Genomic DNA, 17,714 nt, shown 5'->3' on the forward strand with positions numbered 1-17,714 from the left:
TTTTTAGCTCCTCACACATGTCCGTAAATACCTCAAGAGTTTGTTTGCAGGACCGCTGCATCATCCCTGGAAAGACATAAGGCATAAACCTCCATCACCCCTGACTGAACAAATTTGCTGATTCTGACGAATGGGCAGAATGACAAGGGCTCGTTATGCTCTTAATTCCCATGGGATAAACACATAGTGATGCCAGGAGATGAGAGAATTTACAGGAAGGCTGGGATGTGATGTTTGGGTGGGCCACTGATTTTATTTAGTCATCAAAGTTGCAGCTGAATATTTCACAAGACTTGACACCTGCAATGCTTATACACACTTTCAACAAAATTTATATGACAGTTTATGGGCATATAAGGTCTCAGTAACTCAAAGAAGTGTATATAGAGGATTTAAAGCATTGCCTGTGATAACAGCAGCAACAGACTGCAGACTTTGCAACCATCTGTTTGCACTGCATCTCTGCTGTTGTTTGACAGCACTTTTATTTTGTGCCAACTTATTCTGCTGACCTCTGCAACCTTTGGCTTGACACATCCTAACAGGGCTGCTCATTCCATCCTTGTCACAGTGTTTCTATAGGAAATCAGAAGAGGGAGGAAACTATACAATACAGTGCCCCAGAAAATTATTCATGCCCCTTGAATTTTTTCACATTTTGCCTTGTTGTTATCAATGTTAGGTAATAGATTGAGTAGAAGGACAAAGAGGCATGACTTTTTTTCATTTCCTACAAATAAAAGTATGAAAAGTTTGGGCTGTATTTTTATTCTGAGTCAATACTCCGAACCACCGTTTGCTGCAATTACAGCTGCAAGTCTTTTGGAATATGTCTACCAGCTTTACACATCTACAGACTGAACTGTTTGTGCATTCTTCTTTGAAAAGTAGTTAAAGTTCAGAAAGATTAGATGGAGAGCATCTGTGAACATCAGTTTCCCGTAAAATCTAAATTTCATTTAGATATGGACTTTGAGGATGTTCACTCTAATCCAACCCCTTTCATTGCTGCTCTGGCTGTATGTTTAGGGTCATTGTCCTGCTGGAAGGTGAACCTCCAGCAGATTCTCAAGTGTTTTGCAGCCCATATAAGGTTGTCATTCCTCTCTTTACCTCCATCTGTTTTCACATCAGATTGAACCAAGCTCCCTGTCCCCGTTGAAGAAATGTAGACCCACAACATGGTGCTGCCACCACCATGTTTAAACATATGAAATGTATTTCAGGGGTGATGTGCAGTGTTACTTTGTTGGCACACTTGACATTTTTGATATAGCCAAAAGATTAAATTTTAGTCTGATTAGAGCTCCTTCTTCCACATGTTTGCTATGTCCCCTGCATGGGAAAACTGTCTTTTAACAATGGCTTTGTTCTTGCCACAGAATAAAGGCCAAATTTGTGAAGTGCACAACTAATAAACCAACAGCTTTTTCTTTTTCTTCTCCTCATCCTGAGTTTTGGATCTCTGATGTTCCTTCGGAATGCTTTTGGGATTAGTGCTCACCTTGCCAAGCCTGTCAGTTTTAAGTGGATGACCGCATCTTGGTTGGTTTGTGTCAATGTGTTATAATTGTTCTCTTTTTGGATGAGGGATGGAACTGTGTTCCTTGGCAAGAAGTTTGGGAAATTGTGTTTTATAGCCCAACTGTGCTTTAAACTACTCCATATATTTTTCCCTAGCTTGTCTGCTGCATTCCTTGGTCTTCCTGTTTTTTCACCTATTTTCTCTGAACCTCTGAGCCCTTCACAGAACAGCTGGATGCTTTATGCGTAGATTAAATTACACAGTGGTTGACTCTACTTACTGCTAAGCGGGCAATAGATTGTGTGGATTTTAATGGTATCCCAGTAAAAGCGTTTGAACACATACTTATGTATCATTTTCCTTCAGCTATGCCATTATGTACTTTTATGGTCAGTCACATAAAATCCCAATACAATACATTGGTGATTGTAAGATGACAACATGTGAAAATGTTTGATGAATATGAATAGATTTGCAAACACTGTAGGGCAATTACTACTACTCCCTACAACACAGCAGTACTTATTAATATAGTCCATAAGATCAAAGCTTTGCTCAGGTTAAAACACAAGATGTTCAAATGAAATTAATTTATTCACAAATTATTGCTTGGTCGCTTAGAGGTATACAGACTGTGCGCCACAGCATGAACCCTCAACTGTGCACAGGTGAGCCGTCACAGTAATAGTCAAATAACATTTCTCACAGCGTGGTCAGGGGAGAGGAGGATAACTACCAGTAAGGCAGAGAGTGATTAATGGACTCCAGTCTGTGAGGAAGTGATACACATTGTGTTGTGAAATAGGGAATGTGTTCCAGCCTCAGGTATAATTACAACAAGTGAGCATTGTGAAACCATAGGTGTGGGGGTTGGGCACGGCAAACAGCTGCTGACATCGCTATAGCAATGACCCCATTCAGGTGAATTCACTTTCAAACCTCTTATATTCAGAGACAAAGAAGATTTCCTTGTAGGTGGGGTCATTTTTTCTATGGCAATCATTATGTGTAGAAAAAAATAAGCTACAGTTTTTGTTTTTGAAATAATTGTAGCAAAGCCATTGGCTTTCTGATGGTGCCATCTTGTGGAAAAAGGCCATAATTCACCCTTTGCCTTTGATACAAACATAATGCTATTTTTTGTACCATATATTCAAGTCATATTACATCCTTAATTTTATTGTCGCTTAAGAAAGAAAGAATCGCAATTATTATTATGCATTTCCTTTGTCCCAATTTGCTTGAATTTATAAGCCTAGTCCCCCCAACTCACCTGGTTTATTTATATAGAATGGTTTTATTGCATTTTTATTTTTATTAGATTATTTTGAACCATTTTAAAGGCTTCACAAGGGTCTTGCACCTCTGTAAAGACCTTTTACTTGTTTTGTTTTCCATTGCGGTGAATTAAATATACAATTATTTTTGTGGTCAGGATGCAGTTGAAAACACAGAACAACTATTTGATTTTTTTTTTTTTATCCAACCTTGACTACAATGGTTAATCCCATGTTAAGAGTTAAACAAAATGACAACTTTAGGACAAAAGGAGGAAAAGGTCAAATATAAGCTATTAACAGAAATATATAATATATAAGCTTAAGTATAAATAACAAATGCTCTAAAACATGTGTAAGCAATTGCAGAGACTAGGGTATCAGCAAAGTTACAGTAATAAGATTTAAGCAGAAGATGCTGGAGCTCACTGATCTGTTCAGTTGTGCTGCACCTGATTCAGCCATTGTTTGTTAGTAGATGCACCGGTTTTTGCAGTAATACATATTTTGGTTAAAATATAATCATAATCATTTCAAAATATTTTCTAATTTCATCAAAAAGTTGGAGTTTCACACTGCACATTTCAACTTAAGGTACAAGGTCCACATTTAGAGGCTTGGGATCCACCGCTGTTCAACCTCTAGATGGCAGTAGGGTTCCTGACAAACAGCACAGCAGCTACTAGGACCCAAGCAAAGAAGATGAAAACGGAAAAGGCGTTGAATATTTAATTGAAAACAGAAATGGCGGGTACGGTCGCACTGTAACGTTGAAAATAAAACGCTAGGCCAGGCGGAGTTTTGTTATGGCAGGAACTGGTTCAGGACGCGAGAGGATAAAGTGTTAGTTATTGGTACAGTTGTTTATAATGTACGCTTTCAATTAGCGGAAAAATAACGTGTTTACTTTTATTATTTATGCGTTGACTAGTTGCTTGTAACGTCAATCAATATTTAAACAATGCCATGCATACTGTGGGTTTCTCTGCTATAGTGCACTTGAAATGATTAGCTACTGAAAGAAAACCGCTCTAATAGGTCCTGCACACCTGGCTGATTCTAGTGAAATAATTAGCCATGTCCGCAAATGGAAAAGTCATCCCGCACACCCCGCTGGCTGTAGACTTTTGGCATGTACGGAAATGTCCCGGCAGCCGGCTGTTTTTCCTGACCCACATGCACAGCGACCACACGGCGGGTCTGACCTCCACCTGGAGCGACCGACCCATCTACTGCTCCCCCATCACTGCTGCCCTGCTCAGACTCAAACTGCAGGTGAGGACGGGAGACGCTGGAACCACATCCGGCGACAGGACAGCAAGGGGCTGGGTGTTTAGAAAAACTAAATTCTCCAGAAAACTGTATCCTAATGCATACATTTGACCCAAGGCCTTTTTTTTAATGACAGTTTGTTTTACAAGTAAGACAGTAACACCTGTAAATAATGAACATAATTATGCCTACCTGTCGAATAAATATTGAGTTTGTTTCTACAGGACAGAAATGAATTTTCTCTGTAGTACAAGTGTTACAGTCAACTCATTGGACTGTGTTAATTTGTTATCTTTTATTTATCTTGGTGGAATACATTTACACTCTGCATTAGGTCTGTTCTGTTTACTAGCATCACGTTATACCCAAGTGTGAAAAAGTTAGTTTTGAAACCTCTAAAATCTTCCATGATACAGCTTCTATGTTTGAAAGATCCTGTTCGCTGTGTATTGCCTATCAGCTTGCTGAAACCGTGATACTGCACCGTTCCCTCTTTTACAAGAAAGACAAAATCCACTGGTTGGGTATATTTCTGTTTTAAAGAAAAAACACTAATATGCATGGTCTTGAAACTAAACACCACTCATATCTAAGGTAACAGTTTTAAAACTACGGTTGGCAAGTTAGAAGCAGCATGTCCAACTAATAAATTAGTTTATATATAAAACTGCACATTATAGTGGATATTGACTGTCCCTCCAGAATCAGTACTGTATCTTTCTCCATGCATTATAACATTATAGGATTAAAAGAGCATGCTATAATTTAATTCACAATTGCAATTTGCAATGGACTGCACGAAATATTTAGTGACAACATTCACTCTGGATGCCAATAATGTATTTCAATGTATTTTCACTACATGACTGCACAAATGGGTCAGAGCAACTTAACGCAAAATCACAGCAGAAATGTGAGTTCCCCAGTGGAAGACTTGCTTGTGTTTTTATGTTTTTTTTTTTTTTTTTTATTTAACCATCTTACTTACTCTTTCACTTTTTTCTTCTGTTTTCATTGGACTTATATTGTTCCCTTTCTGTTGATCACTTCTGTTCCTGTACAGGTGAAAGAACGATGGATCCATCCTCTAGAGCTCTGTGAGCCATACCTGCTCCCTCTGGACGACATAGGCAAGGAAAAGCTCACCGTAACACTGATAGATGCCAACCACTGTCCAGGAGCAGTCATGTTTCTCTTTGAGGGCTACTTTGGTGACATTCTGTACACTGGTCAGTCTACAGAATTAACTGTACTGTAAAAGTCCTGTACTGACACTCATCAGTACAGGACTTTAACTTTTTTTTTTCAACAGTGCCCCTTTTCTTTTCTGCCCAAGACTGCAGTTATTTTATATTTACATTTAAATTTTTTAACTGCTCGTTTTAGGTGATTTCAGATACACTCCTTCAATGCTGCGTGAGCCATGTTTAAGGACCAACACTACTATTGACGTTCTGTTCTTGGACAACACCAACTGTGACCCCAACCGTACTCTGCCATCCAGACAGAAAGCCACTCAACAAATCAAAGAGATCATCCGTAGCCACCCTGACCACAATGTTGTTATAGGTGAGCTTACACAGACGTCTCAGAACCGTATAGCCCAAAAAGTCCAAGAAATAAACTCTAATCTGATTATTTGTGTGTACAGGGCCTTGCAAGAGTCTTGAAATCCCTTGAACCTTTTTGTAATTGGTCATAATGCAGCCACAAACTTCAAAATATTTAAATTTTAGCCCTTTTAAAAATTCTTAAATAAGCCTAGTAAACAGGGCAGTAAACAGTCTTGTGTGAAAAAGTTTTAAGTCTGACATTCAGTCTTTACCAACTTCTGAAAAAATATCCTTCATAAGCTAGTGGTGCACCAGTTCATCTATCGGACTATCGTCGGCCCCGATACCCTTAATTTTGGAAGATCAGTGATCGGCCAATACCTACATGTGAAACCGATTTTATCCACCAATCTTATCTACTTGTCTAACCCACTAACCCAGTGGTTCCTAACCCTGGTCCTCAGCACCCTGTTTTGCATGTTTTAAATGTCTGTTCCAGCACACGTGATTCAAATGATTGCATGACCTTCTTTGCATCCATCAAGGGCTGCTGCATCCTGGTAATCACCCAATTATTTCAATCAGATGTGCGGCAGCAAGGAGACTCCTAAAACATGCAGGACAGGGGGTCTTGAAGAGCAGGGTTGGGAACCACTGGTCTAACCTATTGTTCAATTTCTGTTTCTTTTTAGAATGTGAAAATGAAAGACTAAAGGACTGCAATGCTGTAAACGTTTCATGCATATTTGAGAGCAGTTTGCATTGCTTCACGGGTATTGTTCAATGTTTTTAAATAAAGTAAGATTGAAATTTTAGAACTGTATTGTGACCTTATAAAAATACTGGTATTGGCAGGTCAGGCTTTTTAAAGATTGGTGATCGGCCAGAAAACGGCAATCGGTGCACCCCTACCATAAACTGGTATATTAGAGTTTCTTTCACGAAGAGTTTTGTCATGAAGAGAAGCCTAAATCTAAGTTTGTCTTGAAATCAGGAATGTTAGTAGTTTGCTGAAACCCCAAAAATAGGTGTTATGAAGCCTGATATGTATTGTGTTTGAAGATCATCAAACTGGGCATCCTGTTGTCTTGTCTGAGTTAAACAACTACGTCTATGCATAACATTATATTTAACTTTCTTATAATCTTCAAAATATTATGTAAGATAGTTGCTAAGTGCGCTAACCTCATCAAGTTGTAATGATCACATAGGGCTAAAATCTAATACATAATAGTCTTAAAAAGGTCTTAAAAATGTTTACCCATTGAAACTTACAGAAACCCTGATAAATGAAATCGAAAAAGCTGTTTACTGCAGAGTCAATCCGCATCTGATTTCTCAAAATCGCTTTTTTTTTTTTTTTTACTGTCTCACAGGCTTGTATGCTTTGGGCAAGGAAACTCTGCTGGTGGAGCTGGCCATGGAGTTTAAAACATGGGTTGAAGTGAGTTTTGAGAGAATGGAGACCCTCAAAGTTCTGGAGCTTCCTGACGTCTTCACCACTGAGCAAGGAGCTGGCCGTATCCGAGCTGTGGAGCAGTCTAGGATCTGCTCTGCGGCGTTGCATGAGTGGAACAAAGAACATCCCACATTGGCTATCTTACCCACCAGCAGACCACTCATCTCCTTCCACCCCAATGTCTATGTGGTGCCCTATTCAGACCACTCTTCCTACCAGGAGCTAGAGGATTTTGTCTCTGCTCTCAAACCTTCCTCTCTTGTGCCCATTGTTGGAAGTTGTCTACCTGGAGGTCTTTCTGCCTTACTGCCGCACAAGAAACGCCATGAAATCATCGTACCTGAGTCAGTCCAACAGTACATGTTAAGACAGCCTGAACGACAGCTCAGCTCCTCGGCATACGCTGGTCTTTGTCGCAGAAACATCCGGCCTTTTGCTCCCAAAGGAGTAATATTTGATACTCCTGTGAAAGAATGCAGGAAGTTGTATGAAGAAGCCTGTGAGGCAGAGAGCATTGAGCAAGATGGATCTGTGGAAGATATGGACACAGAAAGCAGCGAAAGGGATTCTGACTGTATTCTTGTTGACCCGAGCATAAAACTCAGCCCTAACAAAGACAGAGAAGGGGACAACGCTCAAATTGTTTCTGAGGAACTGCTGATGATGGAATCAGTGCAACTCGGTCAAGTCAACGAACAGAACTTTGGTCCAGTGGGGATTCTGGGAAACTCCAAGACCTGCTTAAAGCCTACCAGGACAAGGCAACAGTTTACAATTAAGGCCAGAATAAGTACACATGGACACGAAGGGCGTGGAGATGTTAAGATCAGCCAAACACTGTCAGATCAGGATGCCATGAGTGAGCATAGTTGGGAGGATCGCAACAACACTTCGGCTTTATTTCAAAACAGCCCTGATAGGGCCTCCCTTGCTTCATATAGCAGCTCTGCTGAGTTATCGCGGGTGAATGTAGAGAAGCATGAAAGCAATCTTTTAAAGTGTCTCCCCTTCTCAAAGGAGGACTTCATGCCTAGGGGCTTCCTTCCATATGGCTTTGTGCGTAAGTTTGCCCTCTCACCTGTAAAGGATTCAGAAGTAGACGACATTTGATTCTATGTTGATGCTTTTAGATTATTTCAGTGGCCTTTTCAGTTGTTCTCTTCATATATACACTGTAAAGCACTACTAACACTTTGGTTTCTTATGTTCCCTTGTCATCATGGGTGGTTTTTTGATTTGGGCCATATAGAGAGAAGGGGTGCATGAGCACCAGATAATAAAATAAATATATTTTCTGTCAGTTGTGCCATGAACAAGCTTTCTATTTCTTTTATCCATGTACAGTCAGTGGTGAATTCCCCCACCCTGTATGTTGTTGAGTAGGCATCCTCTCCATGCTGCTGAGAGTAAGTAGACTGGCTTACGAGGTTTCTCCAGGTCCGCACTAGATTTTATCGTGCCCCTGAATCTCAGATAATTTCCTGCGTTTTGATTAGTTGGGTGTCAGCAGACGGAGGGGCTCGCCCCCCTGGCTCAAACACATTTATCATTCACTTTTTGCTCTTGCCTTGGAAGAAGTTGCTGAAATACTTTTTTTTTAAGTGTGATTTAAAGCTGCTGTGTGTTTTGAATAGAAAAAAGAAGCTACCTCTGAAAATGTTTATGAACCATGAACACCTTTGTTGCTCTTAACAATAATCTACAGTAAGTATCTCAGCTGGCAAGTTGTGATGATATTGGCCTTGATAACTAAAGTGAGTTAATTCTAAGACAACACTTTATATTTAATTTCACCCTATAAAGGTAAGCTTATGTAAAGAAAAAATAATGTTTTTGCCATATGTTAGTTCAACCTTGTATTGTAAACTTACTGTCTCAGTGTAAGCATTTTGAGTTTAGTGTGGATGTTTCACAATTTGTGTCTGGAGGACCTTTATATAAACATGATTAGTAGAATAAGAAAAGAAGTGATATTTTTTTGTTTTTGTTCTGATTATTTTTTATTAGGGGAGGTTCCTGCACTTTTAATTAATGCTGAGGAAACAATGATTGTTTCCTGTAATTAGCATTTCTCTAAGCGGTTTTGAAAGTGCTAACAGTGCCAGAAGGAGCTTATAACAGATTTTTTCAGTCAGATGCATGTGAGTTGATCATTATTTTGTTGTTTCTGAGAAGTCTTCCTGCTTTTGAAATGTCTATATCTAGACTAGATAAGTTTGTAAAGATTATTTCCACAAGGTGGTATAATTATTTTCAAATAATCAAGGATGATTGATGGTGAGTAACTGTGGCTACGTGTTTTTATTTTTTTATTTTTTGGTGAAACTTGCACAAATGTAAGTACACAAAATATGTAGTAAATACTGAGTTTTTTTCAACCTGCATCTTGTTTTTTATTTGGTTTTTATTTGCGATACAATTGCATTCTTCATGTCACTAAAATATTGACCTGATGACCTCATTTTTGCAGTTGTGGTTTTTAATTTACTTTTTATTCTACAGTCTTCTACTGCTTTGCTTCAATATGTACCCTCGTTTAGGTTGTTTTGCAACCTGCTTTGAGAAATGATGATAAAAAGTAAGTTTATGCAATTGACCCCTAATGTGGCTCCCAATAACTAAAACCTACCAGACTTGATCAGTGATCATAATCCACAACATTTTAAAAGTCAACTGGTCCAAACAGGGAGCCACAATCAGTGAACACAAGATCTAATATGGAATCTGCTGAAAATTTGCAATTAAATTAGGTGTTAGATTTTATAATTGTTGAGAAAATTAGTAAAAATGGGTTTGTTTATGGCTACAGAATGGAAAGTAATGGTAATGCATGGGTAAGAAATGGACCAGAGCTTCTGTAACTGAGAGAGATGGGAAAGATTTGCGAGTAAAACAGGCAGGATTAAAGCCTGTTGAAACAACCTAATGTGATATAAAACGGATCATTATGTATTTGGGTTTTAAAGTCACAGTCCGGTGCGATTTCCAGATGCTTTAGTCAAGAAAAAAAAGATCATGATTTTTCTATGTTATTTCTGTCAGCTGCATACCAAATCTTAAATTAATTTGATTTTATTGTGTTCTAAAATTTAAAAAAAGGAAAGTTTAGAACTGACTGGAGATTTGTTTGGATTTGTTTTTTGTGAATAAAGTAGTAAGCAGGTATAGCCAATTCCTGGATAGATTATACAACAACATAACCACTTGAAAACGGTAAATGTTATTTAGAAAGTTTTGAATAAGACTGTGCCCATATTTGAGAATTAAACATATTTAAATCACTCCGGAGTTGTAATATTTAGACAACCTAGTGTCCCAGCTGTACTTGAATGCAGCATGGGCATTCAGGTACAGCTGAGATTGTCTTGCATTTAATTAGATGTATGGATTTTGATTGGATGCTACAAGTAGCCAGTAGGTCATATGTTGATTTTTCTTCATTACCTGTGAAAATTGGGTACGCTGACATAAACTTCTGGTTTGGCCCACTATTTTCTTTTCTCCTCTGTAGCTGCATGAGAAATATTATTGCTCCCAAATAGCAAAGTTTAGTTATAGCCGGGGGTCCACTTGGTTTTGTTGTCATTTCTTAGAGTTGCAGTACAGAACGCTGCATTGCACACTTACTGTAGTGGTAGTTGTTCTTCCAAAAGCACATTTGTGAGGTTATAGACTGATGTTGGACAAGAACGCCTGGCTCTCAGTCTCTAATCTAATTCATCCCAAAGATGTTCTATTGGGTTGAGGTCAGGACTCTACGCAGGCCAGTCGAGCTCATCCACACCAAACTCTCTCATCCAGGTCTTTATGGACCTTGCTTTGTGCTCTGTTGCACAGTCATATTGGAAGAGGAAGGGGCAATCTCCAAATCGTTCCCACAAAGTTGGGTGCATGTCATTGTCCAAAATCTCTTTCTATGCTGAAGCATTCAGAGTCCCTTTCTCTGGAACTATGGGACCAAGCCCAGCTCCCAAAAAAACAACCCCACAGCATAATTCCTCCTCCACCAAACTTTACACTTGGCACCATACAGTTGGACTAGTACCATTCTCCTGGCAACCACCAAACCCAGACTCACCCATCAGATTGTCAGATGGAGAAGCACTATTCGTCACTCCAGAGAACACGCCTCCACTGCTCTACAGTCTGGTGGCGGTGTGCTTTACGCCACTACATCCGACCCTTTGCATTGCACTTTGTGGTGTATGGCTTGAATGCGGCTGATCGGTAATGGGAACCCATTTAATTTAATAATGCACTGTTCCTGAGCTAATTTCAAGGCCACATGAAGTTTGGAGGTCTGCAGCGATTGACTCTGTAGAAATTTGGCTATCTCTGCGCACATCAGCTTTAATGACCTACTACTTGGTGGGTGAGTTGATGTCGTTCACTTCCACTTTATAATACCACTGACATTTGATGGGGGAATATTTAGGAGCGAGTAAATTTCACTATTGGACCTCTTGCACAGGTGGCATGTTATCACAGTCCCATGCTGGAATTTACCGAGCCCTGTGGCCATGGAAGTGATTGGAACACCTGATTTCAAATATTTGAATGCGTGAGCGAATACGTTTGGGAATATAATGTGTATAAATACATTCATATACACACGCAATCAAATCTATACATTTTCTATACAAGATACAATCTCTTGAATATGAAGTGCGCATTAAATCATAAAGAAATCTTCACAATATCAGTGAATGCAATGTTTATTGTTCAAAGGACTGTATGGAATGCAAAATTAGCTGCTATAAGTGGGCCATTGCCAAATATCCAGTTGACGTTTTCTTGTTAAATATTGCACTAATATCAGTTGCACATAACCCACATTTTGCCTAGTCTTTTCGTTCTGTTGCATCATAGCATCCTAGCTATTCTATGTAAACTTCAAGATCTAGGTGACTATACTCTGTCACTTTATAGGTCCAACCAACTGGTCAGTTATGATATCATCATCCACAGCTTGCATACGTTGCACTTCAGATATAATAGTCTACCGAATATCACATTCAAGGAGTGCTGGTTCAACATTTTGTGCAGCTCTAGCTATTAGTGTCACAAATTCCAGCTTTACATGCCAGAATATATTCAGCATGCTGGATGGAGCCTTAACTGCAGCAGATGCCCACAACTGACAAAGATGATTGTACCAAAAATATTGAAGGGCCCAGAGAGAGTTGAGAGCACCAGAATGACAGATGAAAAAGAGATGATTGAAAGCATTGTGGATTTATTGCAAATTATATGACTTTTGCAGGATTTTTTAATATCTTGTAGCCCCAGTTTGAGTTTAGCATTTGACTGTCTTTTTCAAGAAGGTTTAATCTATTAAAGCTGGGCTTTAAAAACATGATGTAAAAGGTGACAAACGTTCAGTGTTAATTCAAACACCATCGTCACCTGTAACTAGTGCAAACAGGTTTAAGTCTCTGGCATTTAATGCACAGAAAAGTAACAAGCTCAAATTGTGTCCATAATCGTCTTGCATGTCCCCTTTCTAATTGTATGATCATTTGGACTCCACTGCACACAGGTCAATTCTATACTTCAGTTAACATATTTAAATCACTATTCATATTGAGGAGGTGGATTTTAGCCTCGATTTTTATTTATTAAACAATAATTTAAACTTCTGTGTAGCTTTCAGCTTTTGTGTCATGATTTATTTTAAGGCAGATAGAGTTTACAACCTATTGTATTTACCTATAGAAGCACAGCAGCATATTTTAATAAACCAAAGATTTATATTAGAGAAATTAAATGACCTCCTTTCTGGAGCACAATGGGTGCAGGAAAAACAGGCTTATGGCTTACATGCCATAAGCTTGAGATCTAACTCTATTACCATGTATGAGGGTGAACACACTGGGTAAAACCTTTTGTTGGAAGGACTTGGAGCAATTTCCTGTTGCAATGTTATTATGCTCCTCAAGATGGCAGTAGGTGGTTGAAGAAAATGTTTTATTTTGAATTTAGGATTTAGTTGTTTTTACTAATGAAACTAAAAGTCAGATCTTCCTAGTTTCTCTTTTTTTATGTACAATCTTATGAAAATGGTGTCTGAGGTGTGTTTCCACAGACTTACCATGCCTAGAAATGACCGAATGCCATCAGTGCTGTTGTTTCAACCGAGCTGTTTAAGTGTGCACAGTGTCATATAAACCCTACTGTGGCATTCTGCAGGTTACCTGTCACTCTAGCTGATTACCTGTTTTTCTTTTCCAGCCAGGACACATTGGTAGTTTGAAGACCAGCATAATCTCCTTGCCCTCTGCAGTAACAAACTTCCTCACAGAGATCAGAAACTGCAGCAGAATAATGGAGGGATGTAAAACAACTAAGAAACACACTGGGATGGAGTATGTACTCGTTTCCCTCCACAACAGCACAGTGACTGATGCTCTGAATAAACAGCACAGCAAATCCTGCTGTATAAATATTCTCAGCTGGCTTTGATCTTAACACATTCCTTCAGGCTGGGCTCTGAGTGGATGTCCCCTATCACAGTTCTCTGAGGTATCATGTGGTGGCATGATCATAAAGCCACCGTCAGTGGGCGGTGGGGCTGTCATGGGCTGCCAGCAGGCGTGTCCTCAGTTTCCTTGTGTGCTCATAAAGGATGAATGACCAGCCACTGTATGATGTTTCCCAGGATGGTGCAGCAACAGAGCTCAGGCTCCATGGATGGATAGATAGATGTATGAAGGGAGGGAGGGAGCAGTAAATACAAAAATAATGACACTAAATGATGGATAAATTTAAACTATTTAACTATTTAAGCCTCAGTTTATTTTAGTAGGGCTTTATGTGATAAAACAACACAAGGTTATAACACAGCTGTCAAGTACAGTGGGACGTATTTGGTACAGTGCAGATTTTGCAGGTTATCACACTGTAGAAGTCTTTAATTTTTATCATAGGTCCTCTTCAACTGTGACTGACGGAATCTAAAACAAAAATCCAGAAAATCACATTGTGTGATTTTTAAGTAATTAATTTGCATTTTACTGCATGACATAAATATTTGATCCCTAACAACCAGTAAGAGGCCCCTCACAGGCCTGTTAGTTCTTCTTTAAGAAGCAAAAAAAAAACAAAACATAAAAACCAGACTTAATTTTTGGTACAGAAACCTTTGTTTGCAATTACAGATATCAGGTGTTTCCTGTAGTTCTTGACAAGGTTTGAACATTCTGCAGGAGGGATTTTGGACCACTCCTCTATACAGATCTTCTTCAGATCCTTCAGGTTTCGGGGATGTCGCTGGGCAATATGGACCTTCATTTCCCTCCAAAGATTTTTGATTGGGTTCAGGTCTGGTGACTGGATAGGCCACTCCAGGCCCTTGAGATGCTTCTTACAGAGCCACTCCTTAGTTGCCCTGACTGTGTGCTTCGGGTCGTTGTTATACTGGAAGAACCAGCCACGACCCATCTTCAATGCCCTTACTGAGGGAAGGAGATTGTTGGCTAAGATCTCCCGATACATGGCCCCATCCATCTTCCCCTCGATACCCTGCAGTCGTCCTGTCCCCGTTGCAGAAAAGCATCCCCAAAGAATGATGTTTCCACATCCATGCTTCATGGTAGGGATGGTGTTCTTGGGGTTGTACTCATCCTTCTTCTTCCTCCAAACATGGTGAGTAGAGTTTAGACCAAAAAGCTCTATTTTTGTCTCATCAGACCACATGACCTTCTTCCATTCCTCCTCTGGATCATCCAGATTGTCATTGGCAAACTTCAGATGAGCCTGGACATGCGCTGGCTTAAGCAGCAGGACTTTGCGTGCGCTGCAAGATTTTAATCCATGGAGGCATGGTGTGTTGCTAATGGTCTTCTTTGAGAATATGGTCCCAGCTCTCCTCAGGTCATTGACCAGATCCTGCTGTGTAGTTCTGGGCTGATCCTTTACCTTCCTCGTCACCACTGAAGCCCCACGAGGTGAGATCTTGCATGGAGCCCCAGACTGAGGGAGATTGACCATCATCTGGAACTTCTTCCATTTTCTTATCATTTCACCAACAGTTGTTGCCTTCTCACCAAGCTGCTTGGCTATTTTCCTGTATCACATCCCAGCCTTGTGGAGGTCTACTATTTTATCCCAGGTGTCCTTACACACCTCTCTGTACTTGGCCATTGTGGAGAGGTAGGAGTTTGTTTGATTGAGTGTGTGGACAGGTGTCTTTTATACGGATGACGAGTTCAAACAGGTGCAGTTAATACAGGTAATGAGTGGAGAACAAGAGGGCTTCTTAAAGCAGAACTAATAGGCCTGAGAAAACTGGGATTCTCATTGGTTGTTAAGTGATGAAATACTTATGTCATACAATAAAATGCAAATTAATTACTTACAAATCACACAATGTGATTTTTTGGATTTTTGTTTTAGATTCCGTCACTCACAGTTGAAGACGACCTATGATAAAAATGAAAGACTTCTACTTGCTTTGCAAGTGGAAAAAAAACCCTGCAAAATTTTCAGTGTATCAAATAGTTATTCTCTCCACTGTAGAAAGAAAATTGTACATGGTTTGTTTAACAATAAAAAATTTGAAAAGTTTGGTCTGCATATGTATTCAGCTGCCTTTAACCTGATACATCTGGAAAAAATCCAGTGCAACTAGTTGCCTTAGAAGTGAGAGAATTAGAAAATCCAGCTGTTTCGTACAGGCCTCAAAGGTTTGTTAGAAACCATTTGTCGACAAACAGCACCAAAGAGAGGTATAAAGCTGGTTTAGGGGTCAAGAGGTGTTTGAGGCTATAATGCTAAAAAACTGTTTGATTTATATTCAAAATGATGACACATTAAATGATGATGTACTGTATAAATTTAATTACATCAAACAATTATTTTACTGACTATTATCCCAAGTGCATTTGTTGAATTACAATTATATAAAATATCTACCTTTTAATAATTATTTCAGTTATGATTAAAACAACAGGTCAGTATTCACACTGAGACCAACATGCAGTCTCTTGAATCCAGCAATATGTTCAGACTGGAGGCAGGTGGTGTGTATGATGAGTGTGTGTGTGCCTGTGTGTTGTGCACATGGTGAATTAGATTCCTTTCTGCGTCTTGGTACATTAATAGGTCTGTCCATCACAATCAAATGAGTGAGCATGGTTGACAGGTCACCAGCCATATCTGCATCATGATTTGGAAAATTGAATAACTGATTAGGACATGTAGTTCTTTCCTTTACTGCAGTTTCTACAAAACCTGCTTATAATAAGAAGTGACGTACTGAGGAAATATAAAATCTCTTCTCTGAACTTAGCTGTTTAGGACTAATGAATGAGAATGAGAGCATAGTCCAATTTCGGGCTCTCCACTATCTCAATTTCAGTTCCCTGGATGTTGACTGGTATCAGTGTGGTGGGTCTACACCTGAGTAAATCCACCACCAGCTCCTTAGTTTTCCGTGGGTTGATCAGGAGGTGGTTTTGCTGACACCAGTCTACAAGGTCCTGTGTCCATTGTCTGTACTCTTGAGTGTCTATTGCATTTTGGTTAAAACTTGCTTGTTCTTTAGCAAGTGAAGTAACTTGAGGTGGGTAGAGTAGACACAAGTTGTACTCAAGTAAGAGTAGTATTCCTTCAAAATGATATTACTCAATTAGAAACATAAAGTATGGTGGAATAAAACTACTCTTGAAAGTTTAATTCTTTTAAAACAGTTTCTCAAGTAATCTGAGTGAATGTAACTTGTAATTACCCACCTCTGTATGCAAGGAAATTCAGCTCATTATTACAAGTAAACCCAGCCTGTACTAGCTTCTACATCCTGACATCTAGGTGGCTAAAATATTGGACTAAGTGAAATAAAATAATTCACATATTGCACATAAAGGTAATGGGATTTAATTTAACAAACTAACATTTATAAATAAAAGGGTTGCAACATAAAATAAACCTGTTTCATATCATATCATATCATATACATATTTAATGTCTATTTGCACAACCAAGCCCAAACATAATTTTGCTGTGTTAAGATAGATTAAAATTTTTATAATAAGTCCAATATTGAAAGGCATTCGAAACCCCACAAACAATCTCAAATTAATGTTCCAAACTCTTAAAATGAGTTTACCAAAGGATACGGTCAACAACTTCAAACCCATAACTTGTCCATTAAACTTAACATATTTGAAATTGTATCCCTTTCATTGAATGGGGAGTGGCACAGAAATATGGCCTATCCACATTCTGACATCATCTATTGCTGCCAGCAATAGGTGGTGGTAATAAAACTTTGTTAACAACTTTGTTGACAAAGTTCAGTCTACGGGGTCATTAATCCCATCTTCTGGACATGATCCATCTACCTGGGTTCCCTGCTTGGCTGTCTTTAATCAGCTCGAGCCTGTTTCACTTTCATTTTTAAACAAAGCAGTTGACCAAATGAAACCTTCAGGTTCTCCCTGTGATGGCCTTGCTCCTCTATACGTCTCTGATTTGCTTCAGCCTTATGTTTCACAAAGGGCTCTTAGATAATCTAAACAGCTTCCATTGGCTGTACCAAAAACAGGGGAGAAACTCAGAGATTGAGCCTTTTCTTTGTGGCGCCAAAATTATGGGACAAATTGTTCTTTTATTTACTTCAGTTTGTTGTG

General features: G+C 39.1%; 1 protein-coding gene across 2 annotated transcripts; it reads left to right on the forward strand.

Annotated features, from left to right (window-relative positions):
- Positions 1–3,528: 3,528 nt before the first annotated feature.
- On the forward strand, positions 3,529–9,547 carry dclre1b (DNA cross-link repair 1B). Of its 2 annotated transcripts, none has more exons than XM_047382439.1 (5): positions 3,529–3,645; positions 3,841–4,077; positions 5,138–5,303; positions 5,461–5,643; positions 7,004–9,547. In XM_047382439.1, the coding sequence occupies exons 2-5, from the start codon at positions 3,880–3,882 to the stop codon at positions 8,194–8,196; spliced, it is 1,740 nt and encodes a 579-aa protein (XP_047238395.1). In that variant the 5' UTR covers positions 3,529–3,645; positions 3,841–3,879; the 3' UTR covers positions 8,197–9,547. The 2 variants fall into 2 exon arrangements, with proteins under 2 accessions (XP_047238395.1, XP_047238325.1); XM_047382369.1 differs by having other exon boundaries at positions 3,535–3,656.
- The last annotated feature ends 8,167 nt before the right edge of the window (positions 9,548–17,714 follow it).

This window comes from Girardinichthys multiradiatus, chromosome 1, assembly GCF_021462225.1.
Source record: "Girardinichthys multiradiatus isolate DD_20200921_A chromosome 1, DD_fGirMul_XY1, whole genome shotgun sequence".
Lineage (NCBI taxonomy): Eukaryota > Metazoa > Chordata > Actinopteri > Cyprinodontiformes > Goodeidae > Girardinichthys > Girardinichthys multiradiatus.